Source organism: Polyodon spathula, chromosome 19 (genome assembly GCF_017654505.1).
Source record: "Polyodon spathula isolate WHYD16114869_AA chromosome 19, ASM1765450v1, whole genome shotgun sequence".
NCBI classification, from domain to species: Eukaryota; Metazoa; Chordata; class Actinopteri; order Acipenseriformes; family Polyodontidae; genus Polyodon; species Polyodon spathula.
Window position 1 is genome coordinate 12,807,750 of NC_054552.1, and position 20,508 is coordinate 12,828,257.

The 20,508-nt window shown below is 38.9% G+C and overlaps 1 protein-coding gene across 1 annotated transcript in view; it reads left to right on the forward strand.

Moving 5' to 3' along the window:
• The first annotated feature begins 956 nt into the window (after positions 1-956).
• LOC121294571 (tetratricopeptide repeat protein 17-like) overlaps positions 957-20,508 on the forward strand; it is a 62,459-nt gene continuing 42,907 nt past the window's right edge. The window contains exons 1-9 of the mRNA XM_041218366.1: positions 957-1,165; positions 2,206-2,295; positions 4,318-4,487; positions 9,225-9,336; positions 9,919-10,050; positions 12,503-12,612; positions 13,363-13,510; positions 15,549-15,688; positions 18,959-19,119. Coding sequence (XP_041074300.1) covers positions 998-1,165; positions 2,206-2,295; positions 4,318-4,487; positions 9,225-9,336; positions 9,919-10,050; positions 12,503-12,612; positions 13,363-13,510; positions 15,549-15,688; positions 18,959-19,119 — 1,231 coding nt within the window. The 5' untranslated portion in view covers positions 957-997. The remainder of the gene's footprint in view (positions 1,166-2,205; positions 2,296-4,317; positions 4,488-9,224; positions 9,337-9,918; positions 10,051-12,502; positions 12,613-13,362; positions 13,511-15,548; positions 15,689-18,958; positions 19,120-20,508) is intronic.

Below are 20,508 nucleotides of genomic sequence, written 5' to 3' on the forward strand. Positions count from 1 at the left end.
AAAAAAAAAAAAAACACCCAGGAGATTCTGTTACCATGTGGCAAAAAGTTTTGTGGTCTGATAAAACTAAAATAGAACTTTTTAGCCTAAATGCAAAGCATTTTGTTTGGCGCAAACCCAACACAGCGCATCACCCAAAGAACACCATCCCTACTGTGAAGCATGGTGGTGGCAGCTGTAAGGGGGGACGGACGGACGGGGACTTATCCAATCATGATCTTTCAGTTTTATATTTTTAATATATAATTTTTTTCTCAATAAAAACTTTTTCCCCTTAACAATGTGGAGTATGGTGTGCTGATAAGTGGAAATAAAATCCTCATTTAAATGCATGAAACTTTGAGGCACTGACAAACAAAACGTGAAAAGGGGGTGTAGACTTGCTATAGGCAACACACACACACACATATATACCTGACAGATTCCGATTTTTGAATTTCTACTTGTGCTCCTGAGATATCAGTCTGCGTGATGTTCTGAAGCCTGATAAAAATGCAGTTTCTTTTTCTGTTTTCACGAGATAATTATTACGTTATAATGAAATAATTATTTTGTTAAAACGTAATAATTAATTTATTGTTGCTCCACGTGGCACCTAAATGTTTTCGCAGTTATTGACCCCAGATATCAAATATATTGTATTTCAAAGATTTAAAACTAAACCCGTGATTGAATGGACTGCTATTCCAAGATGCGTTTAGCATTATTATCAATCCAATCCTGCTTGTTTTTGTTAGGTCAGACGCATGCGCTTACTCATGCATTGGCCCATTACAGTTATTTTTAAATACTTTCATTCAACTCTACCGGACATATGGACCCTTAAATACAGGAGGTTCAGTACTAACATGGGGTAATGTAAGTTAACTACTCTGTCGCAATTTGTATTTCTATACCCGTTTCATGTACCAGCCTGGCGTTTTTATTCCTCACCTCACTTCCTTTTCAGGTATAAGCTTCCGTTTCCTGTTTCCTAGTTTCCTCATGGAGACGGAAGATGGCGAATTACAGGAGGGGGAATTTTGTGCCCATATTTTGCTTCAGATTCCCGGGCAGAGTCACTGGACTTGGAGGGGCTCTGATCTTTCTGAGCTGTGTCCTTGCAGAGCCCAGCGCAGCCACCACACACTGGGTAGTGACCGAGGATGGCAAGATCCAGCAGCAGGTAGGGAGCTTGTGAGAATCAGTGCAGGGTAGGGTCTGCGCCCGGAGATTTGCGAGAGTTGGGCTGTCACTGGATGGCCACCAGGGAAAGTGTATCCCGGACCTTGTATGAGAAGCTGTCGGTGCAACGGCACAAGAGTTTTTCATTGGGAATGTATTTCAGCTGAGAATACTACTGGTTTGAATCATGTGTTGTTGTTAAGAGGTGCGGAGTGTCACGACTGAAAACAGGGGCTGAGAAAGCTCAGAAGGAGGAAATGCGGTCTGTTGACAGGAGGTGCACGGAGACTCCCTGCACCGAAGTGTTGCAGATATATGGATTTGTACCAAATAGCAGTTTTTACAAATTAGACAAGCAGGTGGTCAGTCTCCACTGCTGTTTGTTTACCTGCTGTACAGGTTAACAGTTAACTGCTGTCGGACACTAGTAATATAGTCATTGTTGTAAGTCTCCTAAATACACTATGAATGAATTATTATTTTAAACACATGTTTTAGTAGTCACAGTATTCATTGTCACCGAAGTGTACATTTAAATATATCAATTACAGTGGTAATAGTGCTACACTAATAAAAAGATGCAAGCACAGGAGTGGTGGATTGTGCAGCCTCCCTGGACAGACAAGATTATAGTTAAGATGATAGAGCCTTCTATCTGACAACTAACCTACCTCTGACAACGTTTCATAAATATAAATATATGGAAAGTGTTTAATTACAAAGGCAAGAAAATGCATTTTTGGCTGAACTCATTAGAAAACACTCAATTTTCAATGGCTTATCCAAGAAAAATATCAAACAAATGTTATCATTGGAATGGTAACAGAGTATAAACCCCAGAGAACAGAACAGTTTAATTTCACCTGGGGGCTTGGATTTAGTTCATTCCGAAATATCTTTACAATGTTAATTCCCCGAACATGACTACATTGCCATAAGAACAATGTTGTGTCCCCCTTTTGGAACCGGTATCCAGTTCTTTCTCAGATATCCTGCCTGGCTCTGCTCATCTCTGTTTGCCTTTGCTGTTCTGTTTTGCAGGTGGATTCGCCACTGAACTTGAAACATCCCCACGACCTGGTGATTTTCATGCGACAAGAGACCAGAGTGAGCTACCTCAAGGAACTGGAGGTACCTTCATACAATGTCCAGGAAATAAGCATTGCAAGACCAGTGCTCTGCATCCTGCAACACAAGCCAGGGTGCTTGGAGATGGAACAACACACAGTCAACACACAAATATATGCTCTAGATTTTGCCTAATTCCTACCATCATAGTGTCTGTGTACACACACTGACTTCCTTACACTTACTTCTGATGAGCAGGAACAATATCAGATTGGGAAAGCACACGAGACTGAGCTTTTGAGAGTATGTGGGTTTAAGTTGCAATGATCAGTTCTCAAGGAATTTGAAACTGCAGTGGCTCAGTGTTAAGGTTTCCACACACTAGACGCGATCCGATTTGTCCTGCGATAAAATGCTACTTTCGCTGCGACATCAGTGGTGACAGGTGCGCGCAGTGTGATAAGCGACTCTCATCTGATTGTGTCATCAGCTGGAAAAAAATCACATGTATGAGTCCTGTTATGCAGCTAATAAAAATGTAGAATACATTGTAGCTTTTCAGAATACTTATTTCAGTAAAGGTAAATTAATCATACACACCAGCTATATCTGCCAGATGTTCTCCCTCATTGCTGTGTCTATAATTGTTGTGTCCTTTATTGTACAGTGTGGCAGGGACAGGGTTAATGTCTCTGCCAGCAATCACAGGTGTGGACACTCTCCAGTTAGTGCGAATTGGTGCTAATTGGGGAGTGTCCATCTGCGTAAAAACTGCTAGAAATCCTCTGTCTGGGAGAGGAGAAGGTGATGGATGGACCTTCAATGAAGGCACATGCCCAGCCTGACATTGTGTTTTGTTAAATCTTTATTTTGGCCTTTTGTTTATGCCCTGTTTTGTTTATTAAATGTGTGCTTTAGTACTTAAATTGGTCCTCATTTTCCTCATTGGTCAGTTCCCTAGTTGGCACGCGACAGAATCACAAAAATAGACACCAATTCTATTTTTTTTTAACATTGTTCAGTGCTGCCCATCGCATCACTGGGAGTGTGAATGGCTCATACCAAAAATACATGTTTTATTTTTTTTTTGTTGTGGTGCGTTGTGTCGTACGAGATGTTAACTTATTGCATCATGTCCAGTGTGCAGAGTTCTTAACACTCCTAAGCAAATTCCTAAAAAAAAAACAAAAAAAAAAACATGGTTCTCAAATTTGGCAGAACCATATCAAAAGATGATTAGCCTCAAATATGTCAAGTCCTGAGCACAAACACAGTAGATTTCAGCAGCAAAGGGCATTTATGCAAACATGGGGCGGTGCAGAGATACATTTGACACCTGTTTCTTCCCAATCTTGATAAGTACATCCATTAGCATCAAGTTATTGAGAGTTGCAGTTTGGGGATATAAGATGTATGTCACACTTACATTTGTACATTCTGCTAGATGTCTGTCATGGGGAGGCACATTTTTATAATAGAAGGCTCTAGTTTAGTTGTCATAACCATGACAGGGATATATCCATCTGACACAGTTTTAGTCACTTGTATTTGGGTTATAGAACATCCTGCAGTGTTTACAAGAAACACATTACCAATCACTGCTTGTCTTGTCTGCATCACAGCATTATGTTTCTTTTAAAATATTTAATCACACATGATAAATCAGCTGGAGAATACCTTTCTCAATATTTACTTGTGAGCATTGTCCAGGAGAAAACTCATTTCTCCTATAAGGATCACAGTGTGTCCAGATCATACTCCCCCCTGCAACAGTTCTGGTTTTTATTTCCCACAATATGTCACTCATTTCAATCCGTGCACCAGCAGTGTTGCAAGAGGGAGAATGAACTGGATGCATAGCGAGCAATCCTTCTAACAGAAGTTCTTTTTCTCCTAGTTGATTTACCAATGATGTGTGAATAAAAATATCAAAACAGCATTATGTTGAAAAATATATTGCTGCGATATAGATAACACAGGATACAGCGAAGGTAAAGTATTGTCCCTTGTGAACTCGGCAGGGGGTTCTGGAACACCGAATAACAGTGCTGACTGCTGTGCCTCCTCTCCTGTTCTCTGCTGTAGAAGCAGCTGGTGGCACAGAAGATTCATATTGAGGATAATGAGGACCGGGACACAGGATTGGAGCAGAGGCACTACAAAGAGGACCTGGACTGCATCAAAGCCAAGGTTCCTCTGGGAGACCTAGACCTCTACGATGGAACCTACATCTCACTGGAGAGCAAAGACATCAGGTACCAGCAGGGGGCAGTACAGCACCTTCAAAGTCATATTGGCTACAACCAAAATAAACTCCATTGAATGTGTTAACATTCACAACTGTAGAGCCCCATGTAGTTTGTGTAGGTTTCAGAAAATTTTTACTCCGTGACCCAGTGCGGATAGCTGTAGTTGTGATATTGGCTTAACAAACGCCATCTGGGTAAAAGTCCACTTTGTTTTACATTCTGCACCCATAACCTCGTACTGCTGCAAACAGTAGCCGGCTTCCAGTTACAAAGCGTGTCCCTCCTTATATCCCCTTATAAAAGTTTGACAGTAATTTAGCAGTTTTGCTATGCTTTCCCAATGGTTATACTCTGCTTTAACCATAGTTTACCGTGGTGTGCCATGTTTTTTAAGACACTTTATCATAGGTTTGAGACAATATTGAAAATCTCTGAAATGATAATTGTGGGATAAAAAAAGCGATAATTGCAATTATCGTGGTGTTTGCTCATTTAGATTCTGCTGGTTATACAAATATAAAATACAGTCAAATACAGTCGCTAAACCGAGGCCAGGTTACCTGGGATAATGAAGTGGCTGGTTTAAATAATAAATAAATACATTTACAAAACATGTGCACATTTATACTGCTCAATTTATTTTAAATGAATTTTCCATTTTCACTAAAATACAATTTCTGTGATGTGTACACATTGCATTAAGAATGCCTGTATAGTATACAAATAGTAAAATCAAATGAATACACAGTGCATTTCTTTTAGTTTAGCCTGTAGGCTACTGTAAATAATGATAATGCACAAAATAAATCATGCCTTCTCTGTACATATTGCTGTAGAATTCGGAAATAATAGAAGATTATTAAGTTAAAACTAATTTAGCGCACTTTATTTTTACTCAACTACTTAATATACACAAAACAACAAAATAGCTCATGTTGCCACATTAACATTATGTGATACCATACAGTACCTTGCATATACTGCACATGATAAAGAAATAATGCATACATTTTAAATTTACATAGAACAGTTTACAGTGTATTCGTAGCTGCAAGATCACCACATTAGAGTCTGTTATAGTTTAGCAAACTTACATTTGCAGACGACACAAAAATAGGAGTGGCAAACACCGTTACAGCATAAAAGGTCATTCAAAATGAGCTAGACAGCATTCAGAACTGGGCAGACACATGGCAAATGACATTTAATAGAGAAGTGCAAGGTACTGCAAACAGGCAATACAAATGTCCATTATAAGTACCATATGGGAGATACTGAAATTGAAGAAAGAATCTATGAAAATGATCTAGGAGTTTATGTTGGCTCAGAAATGTCTTAATCTGGACAATGTGGGGAAGCTATAAAAATAGCCAACAAAATACTTGGATATATAGTGAAAAGTGTTGAATTTAAATCAAGGGAAGTAATGTTAAAACTGTACAATGCATTAGTAAGACCTCATCTAGAATACTGTGTTCAGTTCTGGTCACCTGCTACAAAAAGGATATTGCTGCTCTAGAAAGAGTGCAAAGAACAGCGACCAGAGTTATTCCGGGTTTAAAAGGCATGTCATATGCAGACAGGCTAAAAGAATTGACTCTATTCAGTCTTGAGCAAAGAAGACTACACAGCGATCTGATTCAAGTATTCAAAATTTTAAAAGGTTCAAGTGTCGAACTAGGGGACTTTTTCGACCTGAAATAAGAAACAAGGACCAGGGGTCACAAATGGAGATTAGATAAAGGGGCATCCAGAACAGAAAATAGGAGGGACTTTTTTTCACAGAGAATTGTGGGAGTCTAGAACCATCTCCCTAGTAATGTTGTCAACGTTGATGCCCTGGGATCCTTCAAGAAGCTACTTGATGAGATTTTGGGATCATTAAGCTACTAACAAAGAAATGAGCAAGATGGGCCGAATGGCCTCCTCTTGTTTGACACCTTTTTATGTTCTTATGTAAAACACATAGCCTTCCTGCAATTTTCTAAAATAGTATACAATTGTTTTCTGTTGGTAACATATTTTGCACATAGGGAACCTCCATTTTCTCCAAGAATACTGAAATAGATGCTGAACTTGTTTTCTTTTTTGTGAAGCTGATTTGAACGAGGGTGCTCACTGCTGCTTTTAATTCAGATGTGCTTTATTGGCAAGACTGTATTACCAAAGCAATTTCTAACAATATAACAATACACGTGTGTGTGTGTGTGTACATACAGATGTGCTCAAATTTGTTGGTACCCCTCCACAAAAAACGAAGAATGCACAATTTTCTGTGACATAACTTGAAACTGACAAAAGTAATTGGCATCCACCATTGTTTATTCCATATTTAATAGAAATCAGACTTTGCTTTTGATTTTTTATTCAACATAGTATTGTAAACAATAAAACAAATGAAAATGACATGTACAAATGATGGGGTCGCTAACCTAATATTTTGTTGCACAACCTTTAGAGGCAGTCACTGCAATCAAATGTTTTCTGTAGCTCTCAATGAGACTTCTGCACCTGTTAACAGGTAGTTTGGCTCACTCTTCCTGAGCAAACTGCTCCAGCTGTCTCAGGTTTGATGGGTGCCTTCTCCAGACTGCACGTTTCAGCTCTTTCCATAGATGTTCGATAGGATTCAGATCAGGACTCATAGAAGGCCACTTCGGAATAGTCCAATGTTTTGTTGTTATCCATTCTTGGATGCTTTTAGCTGTGTGTTTAGGGTCATTATCCTGTTGGAGGACCCATGATCTGCGACTGAGACAGAGCTTTCTGGCACTGGGCCATACGTTTCGCTCCAGAATGCCTTGATAGTCTTGATTTCATTGTGCCCTGCACAGATTCAAGGCACCCTGTGCCAGACGCAGCAAAGCAGCCCCAAAACATAACCGAACCTCCTCCATGTTTCACTGTAGGTATGGTGTTCTTTTCTTTGGAAGCTTAATTTTTTCGTCTGTGAACATAGAGCTGATGTGACTTGCCAAAAAGCTCCAGTTTTGACTCATCTGTCCAAAGGACATTCACCCAGAAGGACTGTGGCTTGTCAATATGCCTTTTAGCAAATTCCAGTCTGCCTTTTTTAGTGGAGTCCTCCTGGGTCTTCTTCCATGGAGCCCACTTTCGCTCAAAAAGCGACGGATGGTGCGATCAGAAACTGACGTAACTTCACCTTGGAGTTCAGCTTGTATCTCTTTGGCAGTTATACTTGGTACTTTTCTACCATTCACACTATCCTTCTGTTCAATCTGGGGTCAATTTTCCTCTTGCGGCCGCGCCCAGGGAGGTTGCCTACAGTTCCATGGACCTTAAACTTCTTAATAATATTTGCAACTGTTGTCACAGGATCATCAAACTGCTTGGAGATGGTCTTGTAGCCTTTAACCTTTACCATGCTTGTCTATTATTTTCTTTCTTATCTCCTTAGACAACTCTCTCCTTTGCTTTCTCTGGTCCATGTTCAGTACACACAATGATACCAAACAGCACAGTGACTGCTTTTCTCCATTTAAATAGGCTGGATGACTGATTACAAGATTGGAGACATGTATGATACTAATTAAAGAAACTAATTAGTTTGAAATATCACTATAATCCAGTTATTTATTATTTTTTCTAAGGGATACCAACAAATGTGTCCAGGCCATTTTAGAATATCTTTGTAGAATAAGCAATAATTCATCTCTTTTCACAGCTACTTTGCTTTATTCTATGACATACCAAAGGCAAGCAAGTATACATGATAAAATAGCTTTTAATTTCACCACTTTTCAGGAGGAATGAAGCATGATTTCAATGAGCTGTAAGGGTACCAACAAATTTGAGCACGTCTGTATATGAACTATATATTATTAAACATTACTAAAACATTTCCCTGTCTCCTTATCCTTCACCTCCCCGCTCTAACCTCTTTCACCCTTCCTTTTGCTCACCGCCTTTTTTCAAGAAAATCTTGTGAAAGCCTCACAACCACTGGGTCATCGTTAGGGTGGAAGTGGCGGCTGCTCCAATACACAACAAGACGTACTGATTCAATATTACTAGAGCAAATGGAATACTTTGAATTACTTGTGGAAAGATTAAACCAAAAATATTATAGTAAACTTAGATGTCATTAAAAAGCATCATAATAAATAAAATGGTGTACATTTCTGATGACTCAGTAATTATTTTTATTTTTATAACGCAATTTTTTAATTTTTTGTTTGATATGATATTACCGAGTTGTTGTAAATCATCCCAACCCTACTTTACCATACCTCTGGGCTTTACAATGCTTACCTATGCTTTTACCACCCATGACTGAGCTTTATTACACTTTGCTATGCTTAGTTTATGGAAAACTTTCATAAGGGTCCACACAAGGAAATGCAAACAAACTGGAGTGTAAGCAGGGCCTGTGTGTTGAGAAGTGCACAGAAGAGAACTGGAAGAATGTACTAAACAGACACTGACGAATGGTCATTTTAATAAAAGATTGAAATGGTTGTGGGACACTGCTCTAAGTGTTTCTCTAGCGTGTAACAGGCAGCTTTCTCCACACGCTCTAATCCAGGAGTTACAGTCCTCTTACATTTTTCTGATGTTTGCAATCATCCGAGTGGCTCTTATTGAAGTTGTTCAGATGCTGTTTTCTTTAGTTGCCTGCCACAGGTGCATGGAACTAGAGGCTGGAAGTAAGAGCCTGCGCTGTTGGCTCCGGATAGTAAGATGCCCTTTTATTGAGAGCTGCGTCTCCTTTTCTCTCTGCAGTCCAGAAGACCATGTGGACCATAACTCCCCTCTGCCCCCGGACCTGGAGAAACCTGACTGTGCCAACATGCTGGAGCTGCCCTACAGTATCCACGCCTTCCAGCACCTGCGGGTGAGTGCAGCATAAAGTAACACCTGGGTGCACGTGCCCCAAGGATCAAACACTTTAATCATTTGTATTATATTCAGGTTTGTATTGGGATACACTGCATATTCCTTATAGTCCTCCAAATAGTACTTGAATGAAGCTTGACTGGGATTTGTAGTTGCTTCTGCATGTATGATGTCATACCTGCATATTGTGAGTGTTGTTTTAAGTCCTGAGCACTCTCTCTGTATACAACACGCAGGGTCGTTTCAGACAGTCCTGTATAATGCAGCAACACCATAAAACCAGCTCAACCATAAGCACAGTCCTCAGCCACACATTTGTACTGAGAAATGTCTAAATAATGAACACAACTGTTCAAACACTGCACATGTCTGTTTCATTGAGGCCAGCTGCATCCTGTACCTGTGCTGGGCCAGCTGCCACTGAGCTCCCAGCATCTGATTGAATGGGACATTCAGATCCAGAGTGTTGCATAAAGGAAAGAACCAAGCAGCGGGTAGCCTTGGGAGTGACTCAGGTTATATTTTGTAAAGATTTTGAATATGTTTCAATATTTTTCTCTCCATCTCGCTCCCCTGCCAGGGTGTACAGGAGAGAGTGAACCTGACCACCCCTCTCCTGTCTCAGGAGGACTCCATCTTCAGCTGCTTGTCCTGGAGACTGGGGAGGAGTATGGAGGAGGTGGGCCATCGCATTCACGAGGCCCTGCACCTGGTGAGACGCCTGCAGTACTGCAGAGAGAGTTGTCTGGTTCCTTTTCATTTCGTTTTAAAGAATGCTGCATTTAAAGTGGTAGTAGATAACTAAATAACTCCATAAATCATACATGTTTTGCACTTCAGAGTCTCCATTGTGCAGTTTTGGAAGAAACAAACGTATTTTAAATGTAAAACATGATGCCTGGAAATGTGTTTCTGCGACAATGGTGGACACTGACTGAAGTCATGTGAGTCAATGGGGAAAGCAGCTGGTTGGTTAAGGACAGTTTCACCCTCCAGGAAGTACAACACTATCTGAAAGCATGGCTTGCAAACAGAGGTTTCATTAACAGTGTATTACCAGATATCAAGTTTTAAAATAATAACCCCTGTTAACTAGAACACATTTCTTTCGAAACACTTAAAGTGATTGTAGTTAACACAATCATTCAAAAATTTTGTTATGTAGCGTTCAGATATCCAGTTTTGAATGAAACACGCGTTACAGTAAACTTAATTTCTATTTTAAAACAATATAATGTACAACACTTGTTAAATAAATTTAGAATGTCTTGCATTTCCTGGGTCATTTCACCTGGATGGTGAAATTGTCCACACTGCTTTAGGGATGTCTACCCTGTCATTTTAACACCATCCACGCTGCAAAACAATAATAGTAGTCACTTTCTTTAAATAAAACAATACATTTAAATCATAATACACAAATAATACAGGGATGGGCGTACTCGTCACACATACATAGGTCCTGTATCTTGTCTGACAGGTGAGAATTATACAGTTTACAATGAACCGTATGGTGGGGAAAAGAGTTATTTTATGTTGCAAAAAAGAACTATGTACATAACATGAAAAATAACCAAAGCTTTCCTATTCCATGAATTGAATGAAAGTGTTTTGTAACGAAATATATTTGAGGAGGTGATATCATTGGGTAAGAAAATATACCATTTTTGTTTTCACAACCCAAATGGCGAAATGTTAAACTAGTGCTTGTCTCTCCTGTTCATCGGATTAGTCTTCCCACCGCTGGTATAGTTCAAACCTGAATATTGTATTAAAACAGGGTTAGGCAAAGGTCGACAGGCAGCTACCGCCACCAGCAATGAGGCATGAAACCCTCAAGCACATACAACTTGAAGCGCATTATATGGAAGCTACTTAATTATAAGAATCGGTAGCTTTTTGTTTACAAATGAACCCCTTTATGCACGGGTGTTGATGACAGACAACTTTAGTGGCCTTAAATTAATGCTCATTCTAAAAGTATCGTCTCCAGTAAATTAATACTTTCCATAACTTTGTAGCTTTTTTGCCTGAAACATTGTAATCAAGGACAATAAAATAAATATATTAGAATTTGACACTTTAGGTAGCCAAAAACACTTTTGCACTAAAAATTTATATTTTCAAGTTTTTTTTAAAGTAAAACAAGCTATTCTTACAGTTAATTGATATTCGGAATTAATCCAGGACAACTCTGTCGCCATAACTAGAGATCGGGTTAAGGGGTGTAGGAAAGCCACAGAAAGAGCAGAGAAATAGTATATAATGAGTAAAATTAATAGAATGCAATGTTTTCTTATGCTTTTTTGTTTACATTTTCTATTACTTTTACATTTGCTAAATACAGTGTATGCAAAATATGACTGATTGCTAATCATAAATCTAGGATTACTTGCTTATTCTAAGATTTACTAATCCTGGTTTAGATTTGTGTGGTGCAGTGTAACTGTGATTAAAACATAACCCCAGAACAACTAACCCTAGTGTAACACTAAACTGAGTTTTATTTAATCCACATTGGTGCATTCGACCCTTGTTGCACTACAGCTGCCATTTTGAAAAGATCTTTGAAACAGACTTTAAAGTTACAAGTGTAAAAAGTTGTCAGGATGTTAACAATGAAATTAATAGTGACAGGTATGTTATTTGAACAGTTGTAGCAACACCTGGGGACGTGTAACGCTATAATTTTCAGAATCCTGCTACTTGCTCTAAGATTTTGTGACAAAAACTTCTAGCCAATAGATTAGTAAGAATGTAAAAATGGGTGTGTCTGAACCACTATAATTATAGTTTGGCTAGTGCTGGATACATTTATTGAGGTTAAAGTTCATTTTTATGGTCCTTATTTAAAAAAAAATAAAATAAATTGGGGACCCAGTTATTCACTAATCGTGTCCGTCATTCTCTCTGTCACACTGGTGAACAACCTTGGTTTTGCACATTGCGTGACCTGCATATCGTGATATGTAGAGTTGCACTCCTCAAAGGGGGTCCTTCGAGTTAGAATAGTTTCGTCACACTATGCAACTTATCCAGTCTTCAGGGCCACTGAAAGCTGTTATAATAGGGGGTGAAATGTCTCTCTGTGGTCTAGGGAGACTTTGGTCAAGCCTGGGCTAGTTTTAGAGATGCGCTGTAACCACTGCCCTGACCCCACACAGAACTCCTCCTCCTGGGTGCTGTATAACATGGCAGCCTTCTACTGGCGGATGAAGAACGAGCCGCGGCAGGTGGTGGAATGTGCCATGAGGGCGCTGCACTTCTCCCCCAGGTACGGTGCTGCTGGAGCGACACTGCAATACAGAGTCACTACTTGGGCCAAACTCCGTTTCAAACTACTTCTTGACATGGGCAAGCTGTAATATGTGATGGAAATAGTGTTTTTTTTTTTTTTTTTTTTTACTTTAATTGAAGATTACAAGCTAATCGCTGTTACGGATTGGCCAGTATTCACTTAAATTCAAGATGTATAGGTTATTCAATAGTAAAAAAAAAAAAAAAAAAACCTGTATTGAAATGAACCTGTCACCATGAGGATTTCTTAATATTCCGGTACATCGTGTCCTGTTTGTGTGTGTGTAGAATGCGTCAAACTATGCTGCATGTTCTAAACATTTTTTTTTTAATGTTTTAGTATTTGCAGAGACCAATCTTTATGTTTTGTGTGTTTTTGCATTTTGTTTATATGAAGTCTGTTATCCTTGAGTATTTCATCTCGCTTTGCTGCCCTCTTGCCCAAACTATACGAGATAAAGCACATGACTTAACCTGTTTTGCAACGTTACAGATCAACAATTAATACTGTTGCTTTCTTGCATCTATTCACTCTCTGTCCTGAAGGTCATATAGTGTGATTGCTGCTAGACCATTGAACAGACACTGCCAGGTAGCACAGGAAATGAACAGATACTTGTAAGAAATCCTTAAGGAGGTTTTATCTGCAATTAGTCATCAGGCTGTGCTGAGTAAACCCTATAATCCCATGTAGGGAGTACTGTATACCTGCTGTCTCCCCCTACAGGCAGCACAAGGACATTGCTCTTGTCAACATGGCCAATGTTCTGCATCGCGCTCACTTCTCTGCCGACGCTGCCATCCTGGTCCACACAGCTCTCGACATCACCTCAGACCTGCTGACCAGCCACTACACACTGGGGAACATCTATGCAGTGAGTACACTGTGCAATGCGCACCACAGGGGAAAGACTGCTCCATAAACCAACATGGTTGAGCTGAAAATAGTACATCTGGAATATAAGACTGCTATTTTAATTTCAAAATTGTGTTACATGTAAGTTGAGCAAGAATGCTGCATTTACACACCCTTTAAAATCTTGACAAGGAGCAGTTTTGCTATATATCTGACAGCAGGAGTATTTGTCATGACTAGGATAATATGATTTTTTTTTTTAAGTTCTTGAGTCTTCATTTTTCTTCCTTTTTTTAAAACTGAATGCTGGTAGATAAACAAACTAATCAATACCCCCCCCCCCCGCAGTGTAATACAAAGTGCATCGCTGTCTTTTACCAGTTCGCAGTGATTACATAGTCTCTTGTCTCTGGGCAGCTACAACTGTCTGTGTTGTCCTGTTTGAAGGCCAGGTGGTGGTCACTGAGTGTACTAGGGATGGGATGATATGAAATTTGCACTGTATGATAACCTTAGTCACGGTATACATCATGAAGTTTTCAAATAAAGGCTCAAATGAAGAAAGATTGATGAAAATCATTTAAATTACCATAATTCACAAAAATAAAACCAACAAAACACACTTCATTTCATGGAATGATTTAAACATTTGGTATTTAGTATTTTACTATGCACGGTACGTTTCTTTTTTTTATAAAGACAATCAGAATAATAATTAAAAAAAAAAAAATAAAAAAATAAAGTTGTACACACTATGTTATACTACAACAGTATTTATCTATTATTTGCTCAAAGTGAGGTGGTGCTGTAGTTTGTTAAAACATTTTAACGTATAAAATTAAATAAACAAATAAATTGTTTAGCTGATGGCAAATAGAATTGGGAAATGATCGGTCTTTTGCTTAAAACGCAAACATGTACACATACAGGAATACTGTTACAACTGGTTTAAACAAAACTACATTGATAATAAGGAGGCTATCCTGCTGCAGTCACAGATCTTTGCTAGTTTTGTTAGACATCACTTAACACCCAACACCCACAGAAATCTGTGCAGATTCTGCATAGCCCAGCATAGCTTTGAAATGTTACTGCGGGAGGCTGACTGCAGCTGTGAACCAAAGGGATGTTGCAAAGATCATGAGTGACCTGCTAATCGTAATGCAAATAACCACTAAAACTACTGCTGCCACCTTGTAGCGGAGGCGAACAACATTTTATCATTATAGAATGAAGCCGTGAACAGCCTTGTCAACGCTAGAGTAAATAAATAAATCAATTATTAAAAAAATAAATTAATAAAATGTACTAACCATGATAAGTGATGTATAGTTTTTATTTATTACATTAAACTGACTGTTGATATTACAGACAAATGTAAATATAGCACGTTGACAATGTGTTCTGCGCTGCAAGGTTTGGAGAAGGCGCTTCTCTAAAAGCTGCATGTGACAGTGCCTGTTCACAAAAGGATCTTCTTCAGACACTTTGCTAAGGCTGCAAGTACCATCGCTTGATTTAGAAGAAGCGTGTTTGCAGTTGAAAAAATGTGTCAACCGATGTATAACCGAATTGAGGTTTAGAATAAAAGCAATGGTAATACTGTAATGTATCTAAACTGAAAAACTGGTATACTGACCCATCCCTGGTATGTACCAGGTATTCTGCCAGGGTAAAGTCACTTTTTAGGGCCTGATAGCATTCCAGTTTGTTTTATGTTTTAGTTTGTGTCCCAGTGAGTGAGGTATAGTTTGGTTGACTCTGATTGCCATTGTTTTAGCAGTGCGGTCCAGAAGCTGACTGATGTCAGTGCCCCTCAGTGCAGCGCGCTTCATGGCTAGCTGGCTGAGCTCTTGGTTTGTCAGGGCTTTGTTTTGGTAGGATTTTGGGTTGCTGTGGTTTAAGTGAACCCAGTATTTTAGTGCTCATTTTTTTAATATTAAGAATCAGTGGGTAGAGGCCTAATTCTTTTTCTTTTAATGTATTTATTGCCAGGTTGAAGCTCCCTGACACACTGATAGTCAGACCCAGGAATTTATCTCTCTCTGTCTCCTCAGATGCTGGGGGAGTATAACCACTCAGTCCTCTGCTATGACCACGCACTGCAAGCCAAGCCCGGCTTCGAGCAGGCACTCAAACGCAAGCATGCTGTCCTGTGCCAACAGAAACTGGAGCAGAAACTGGAGACACAGCACAGGTAGGGAGAGGGGAGAGGTTATATAGGTCTCAAGTGTTAAGTTTTGAAGGAAACGCATGTTATAGCAGACCTGTATTTTCATTTTAAAATATGCTTTGTGGTAGTACTCAACTTGTGTGTGTGTGTGTGTGTGTGTGTGTAAATATATATATATATATATATATATATATATATATATATATATATATATATATATATATATATATATATATATATATATGTGTGTGTGTGTGTGTGTGGTGTGTGTGTGTGTGTGTGTGTGTATATATATATATATATGTGTGTATATATATATATATATATATATATATATATATATATATATATATATATATACACACACACACATACAGTGGCTTGCGAAAGTATTGACCCCCCTTGGCATTTTTCCTATTTTGTGGCCTTACAACCTGGAATTTAAATGGATTTTTACTTGGATTTCATGTAATGGACATACACAAAATAGTCCAAATTGGTGAAGTGAAATTAAAAAAATAACTTGTTTAAAAAAATTCTAAAAAATAAATAGGAGGAAAAGTAGTGTGTGCATATGTATTCTAAGTGTCACATGATCTGTCACATGATCTCAGTATATATATACACCTGTTCTGAAAGGCCCCAGAGTCTGCAACACCACTAAGCAAGGGGCACCACCAATCAAGCGGCACCATGAAGACCAAGGAGCTCTCCAAACAGGCCAGGGACAAAGTTGTGGAGAAGTGCAGATCAGGGTTGGGTTATAAAAAAATATCCGAAACTTTGAACATTTTAAAGCCATTATTAAAAAATGGAAAGAATATGGCACCACAACAAACCTGGCAAGAGAGGGCCCCCCCCCACCAAAACTCACGGACCAGGCAAGGAGGGCATTAATCAGAGAGGCAACAAAGAGACCAGAGATAACCCAGAAGGAGCTGCAAAGCTCCACAGCGGAGATTGGAGTATCTGTCCATAGAACCACTTTAAGCCATACACTCCACAGAGCTGGGCTTTACGGAAGAGTGGCCAGAAAAAAGCCATTGCTTAAAGAAAAAAATAAGCAAACACGTTTGGTGTTCACCAAAAGGCATGTGGGAGACTCCCCAAACATATGGAAGAAGGTACTCTAGTCAGATGAGACTAAAATTGAGCTTTTTGGCCATCAAGGAAAACGCTATGTCTGGCGCAAACCCAACACCTTTCATCACCCCGAGAACACCATCCCCACAGTGAAGCATGGTGGTGGCAGCATCATGCTGTGGGGATGTTTTTCATCGGCAGGGACTGGGAAACTGGTCAGAATTGAAGGAATGATGGATGGCGCTAAATACAGGGAAATTCTTGAGGGAAACCTGTTTCAGTCTTCCGGAGATTTGAGACTGGGACGGAGGTTCACCTTCCAGCAGGACAATGACCCTAAGATACTGCTAAAGCAACACTCGAGTGGTTTAAGGGGAAACATTTAAATGTCTTGGAATGGCCTAGTCAAAGCCCAGACCTCAATCCAATTGAGAATCTGTGGTATGACTTAAAGATTGCTGTACACCAGCGGAACCCATCCAACTTGAAGGAGCTAAAGCAGTTTTGCCTTGAAGAATGGGCAAAAATCCCAGTGGCTAGATGTGCCAAGCTTATAGATACATACCCCAAGAGACTTGCAGCTGTAATTGCTGCAAAAGGTGGCTCTACAAAGTATTGACTTTGGGGGGGTGAATAGTTATGCATGCTCAAGTTTTCTGTTTTTTTGTCTTATTTCTTAAATATTTTGCATCTTCAAAGTGGTAGGCATGTTGTGTAAATCAAATGATACAAACCCCCAAAAAATCCATTTTAATTCCAGGTTGTAAGGCAACAAAATAGGAAAAATGCCAAGGGGGGTCAATACTTTCGCAAGCCACTGTGTGTGTGTGTGTGTCTGTGTCTGTGTGTGTGTGTGTCTGTGTCTGTGTCTGTGTGTGTGTGTGTGTGTATATATATATATATAGCTCGTTATAGACTAATGAACAAGGGATTTTCATGTTTGTATAGTCATTCAAGATTGAGATGGTTGTTCGGTATTCTTTTACAAAGCGTTATTAAAGCCATTATTTGTAGCACTGTATTAAAGTTGAAAAATATCCCAGAAGTAAGAAAGGCCTTACTTTACCCTCATGAATGACTACAAAACAAAGAAAGCAATATAGTAGTTAAATCGTGTGTTTTTTAATTGGGCAACAAAAACTTTCGCAGCGACATGACCATACACACCAGAAGCGATACAGAGGCTATGCGACAGGTTTGATAACTGCCAGATCTATACAACTGTTCAAAATTGTTGTTGACAAAACTGATCAAGACTGTTACATATTCATCAACATGATGTGGAAATTGTGAGTGTCTTCTCTGACGGTATTTCAACACATACGGCAATAAATTGTACATACCTGGAATATCCAGTTCCTTCGCAATATATTATCTTTCATCTCTGTATCTTTGTAATTGTGATGACCTTTGTCGTAAAGCTCTGGGTATTTATCCACAGCAAGTATGAATTTTTTTCTGCCGTCATTTTGGATGTTGCTTCACTGACCTGGTGGACCACATGAATTGAAGCTGTTCTCTGATTGCTCAATGCTCTAGTTGACGAGCCACAAATTGCAAAAATAGAATTCAATCCTATTCACGTCGCTCCAGTGCCACTTGTCGTGTTGCTTGTGGTGTGAAAGATATTTATCAGAAGTTCAGGTTCTCTTCATTTCATCCCATCGCTGCACAGGTTCGCTTGCTGAATCGCGTCTGGTGGGTAGCAGTCCTAAATCCTGCCACCAACCTCTGTGGCAATATAGATAAAATCTCACACAGATTAAAAAAAAAAATTCTGACAGACTCTTTTTTTTGTTTGTCTGTAAAAAAAAAAAAAAAAGTGTTTGGATATTCTGATATTTTGTCCCAGCACTAGTATATAATATACATAATTGTATTTGATTTTTTTTTTTAATGACAATGCTTGTTTGCTAGAACACGTGTTTCTTTCAAAACTGCATATTTGAGACTTGTATAATGAGCGGATGTACCAGGCAGAACTTTTATGCAACAATTTTGTCAGCTACAGTTGCTTTGTCATAGTTTAAATAAAACATGAACTATTTAAATACTGAATACCTGGTTACAGAAATCTATTTTAGTATAGGAACGGTAGCTCCATACAAACAGCAGACTGCTACTGCAGTATAAGAAAGATAGCTTCACTTAAAACAGCTCTTCAGAGAAGCAGGGTGTGAGGTTTGTGTGCCTCTCTGTGTCTGTGTTCAGATCGCTGCAGCGTACCCTCAGTGAGCTCAAGGAGTACCAGAAGCAGCACGACCAGTATCTGCGGCAGCAGGAGGTGCTGGATAAGCACAAGCTGGGCCAGGAGGAGCAGATCCTGCGCAACATCATCCACGAGACTCAGATGGCCAAGGAGGCCCAGTTAGGTAATGAGTTCCACACCATGCAACTCCATTCATAATATAAGTCTCAAGTCTGATTGGAGCTATTAGCATCACTGCATAAGAGTTCCACACCATGCACCTCCATTCATAATATAAGTCTCAAGTCTGATTGGAGCTTGTAGCATCACTGCATAAGAGTTCCACACCATGCACCTCCATTCGTAATATAAGTCTCACGGCCCGCAGAATTTTGGTAATGATACTTGCCCTTTGGGCAGTCCATTGTAGACATTTCGTTGTCCAAAAAAATGTCAAGTTGCCCATAATTGACGTATGAACTGTGATTTGTTCAAAGTATACTGTACTCAATATAGGTACAGTATCTGAGGGTTCATACATTTTTTTTTCAACATCAAAATTCCATACTTTTTCCAGACTTGTGTTTCTACTAGTTTTTTGATAGTTATCCACACTGGCAGGCAGCCGCAGAGCATTATAGCTTTTTGATCCAGAGCAGAAGTTGCTCCTGGTTTTCTAAAAGTTTTTGTCAGAATCTGGAGGTGCATATCTAGCAAGAGACAGTGCAGGTATGCAAAAGGGAAGTAAGATGTCCAATATTTGAGAACTATGCTGCATTATTTCCAAAAAAAATATACAAAATTATATACTGCAAGTATACTTGTGTCAAAATAGAATAGTATAATGGTACTAATAGTATACTAAAACTAGACAATTCTGGCACAAGTTTACTTGCAGTATATTACTTTTTTGTAAGGGATGGTATTGGATTCTGATCCAAACTTCTTTATACCCTCTGTTTAAATGTTGAACACTGGGAGGTGAAAAATAACAAAAATAAAATAACAGATGTGCACTCATTATATATTAAAATGTTCAAGTGTCATGTATTAAGCATATAAGTCAAATACTTAATACAGTACACCCTTGCTATAACAACTGTTTGGGTCCAAAGCCTTTTGTTCGCTATAGTTTAAAGGACAATCCAAAACAAACAATATAAGCTGCTGGAGTAAATTAAGGATGTCACCTTGGATAAAGGCATTAGCTAAACTATTAATAATATTAGTACTGCTTTATTCTTTGATTTTCTTTATTATTACAGTATTATTTGTCACTACTAGCACTAATAATGAGATTGTGAATAAAAGTAGAATTCCAAGTACAGTACCTATTTGTGGCTGCATCCAGTATTCTGGCTATATCCTATTCATTGAGGAACACTGTACAACCCCCCCCCCCGCCCTTTCCAAAAAAAAAAAAAAAAAAAAAAGAGCATCAGCAAAGTTTCAGTTTGGTTTCAATTGCAAATGTTAATTGAAATCTTGGTTCCATATTTAAAAAAATAAATTAAGAAAATGTTGCTTCGGCGTGCTGTTGCATAGAGCTGTACATCAGCAGCAGTTTTATTAT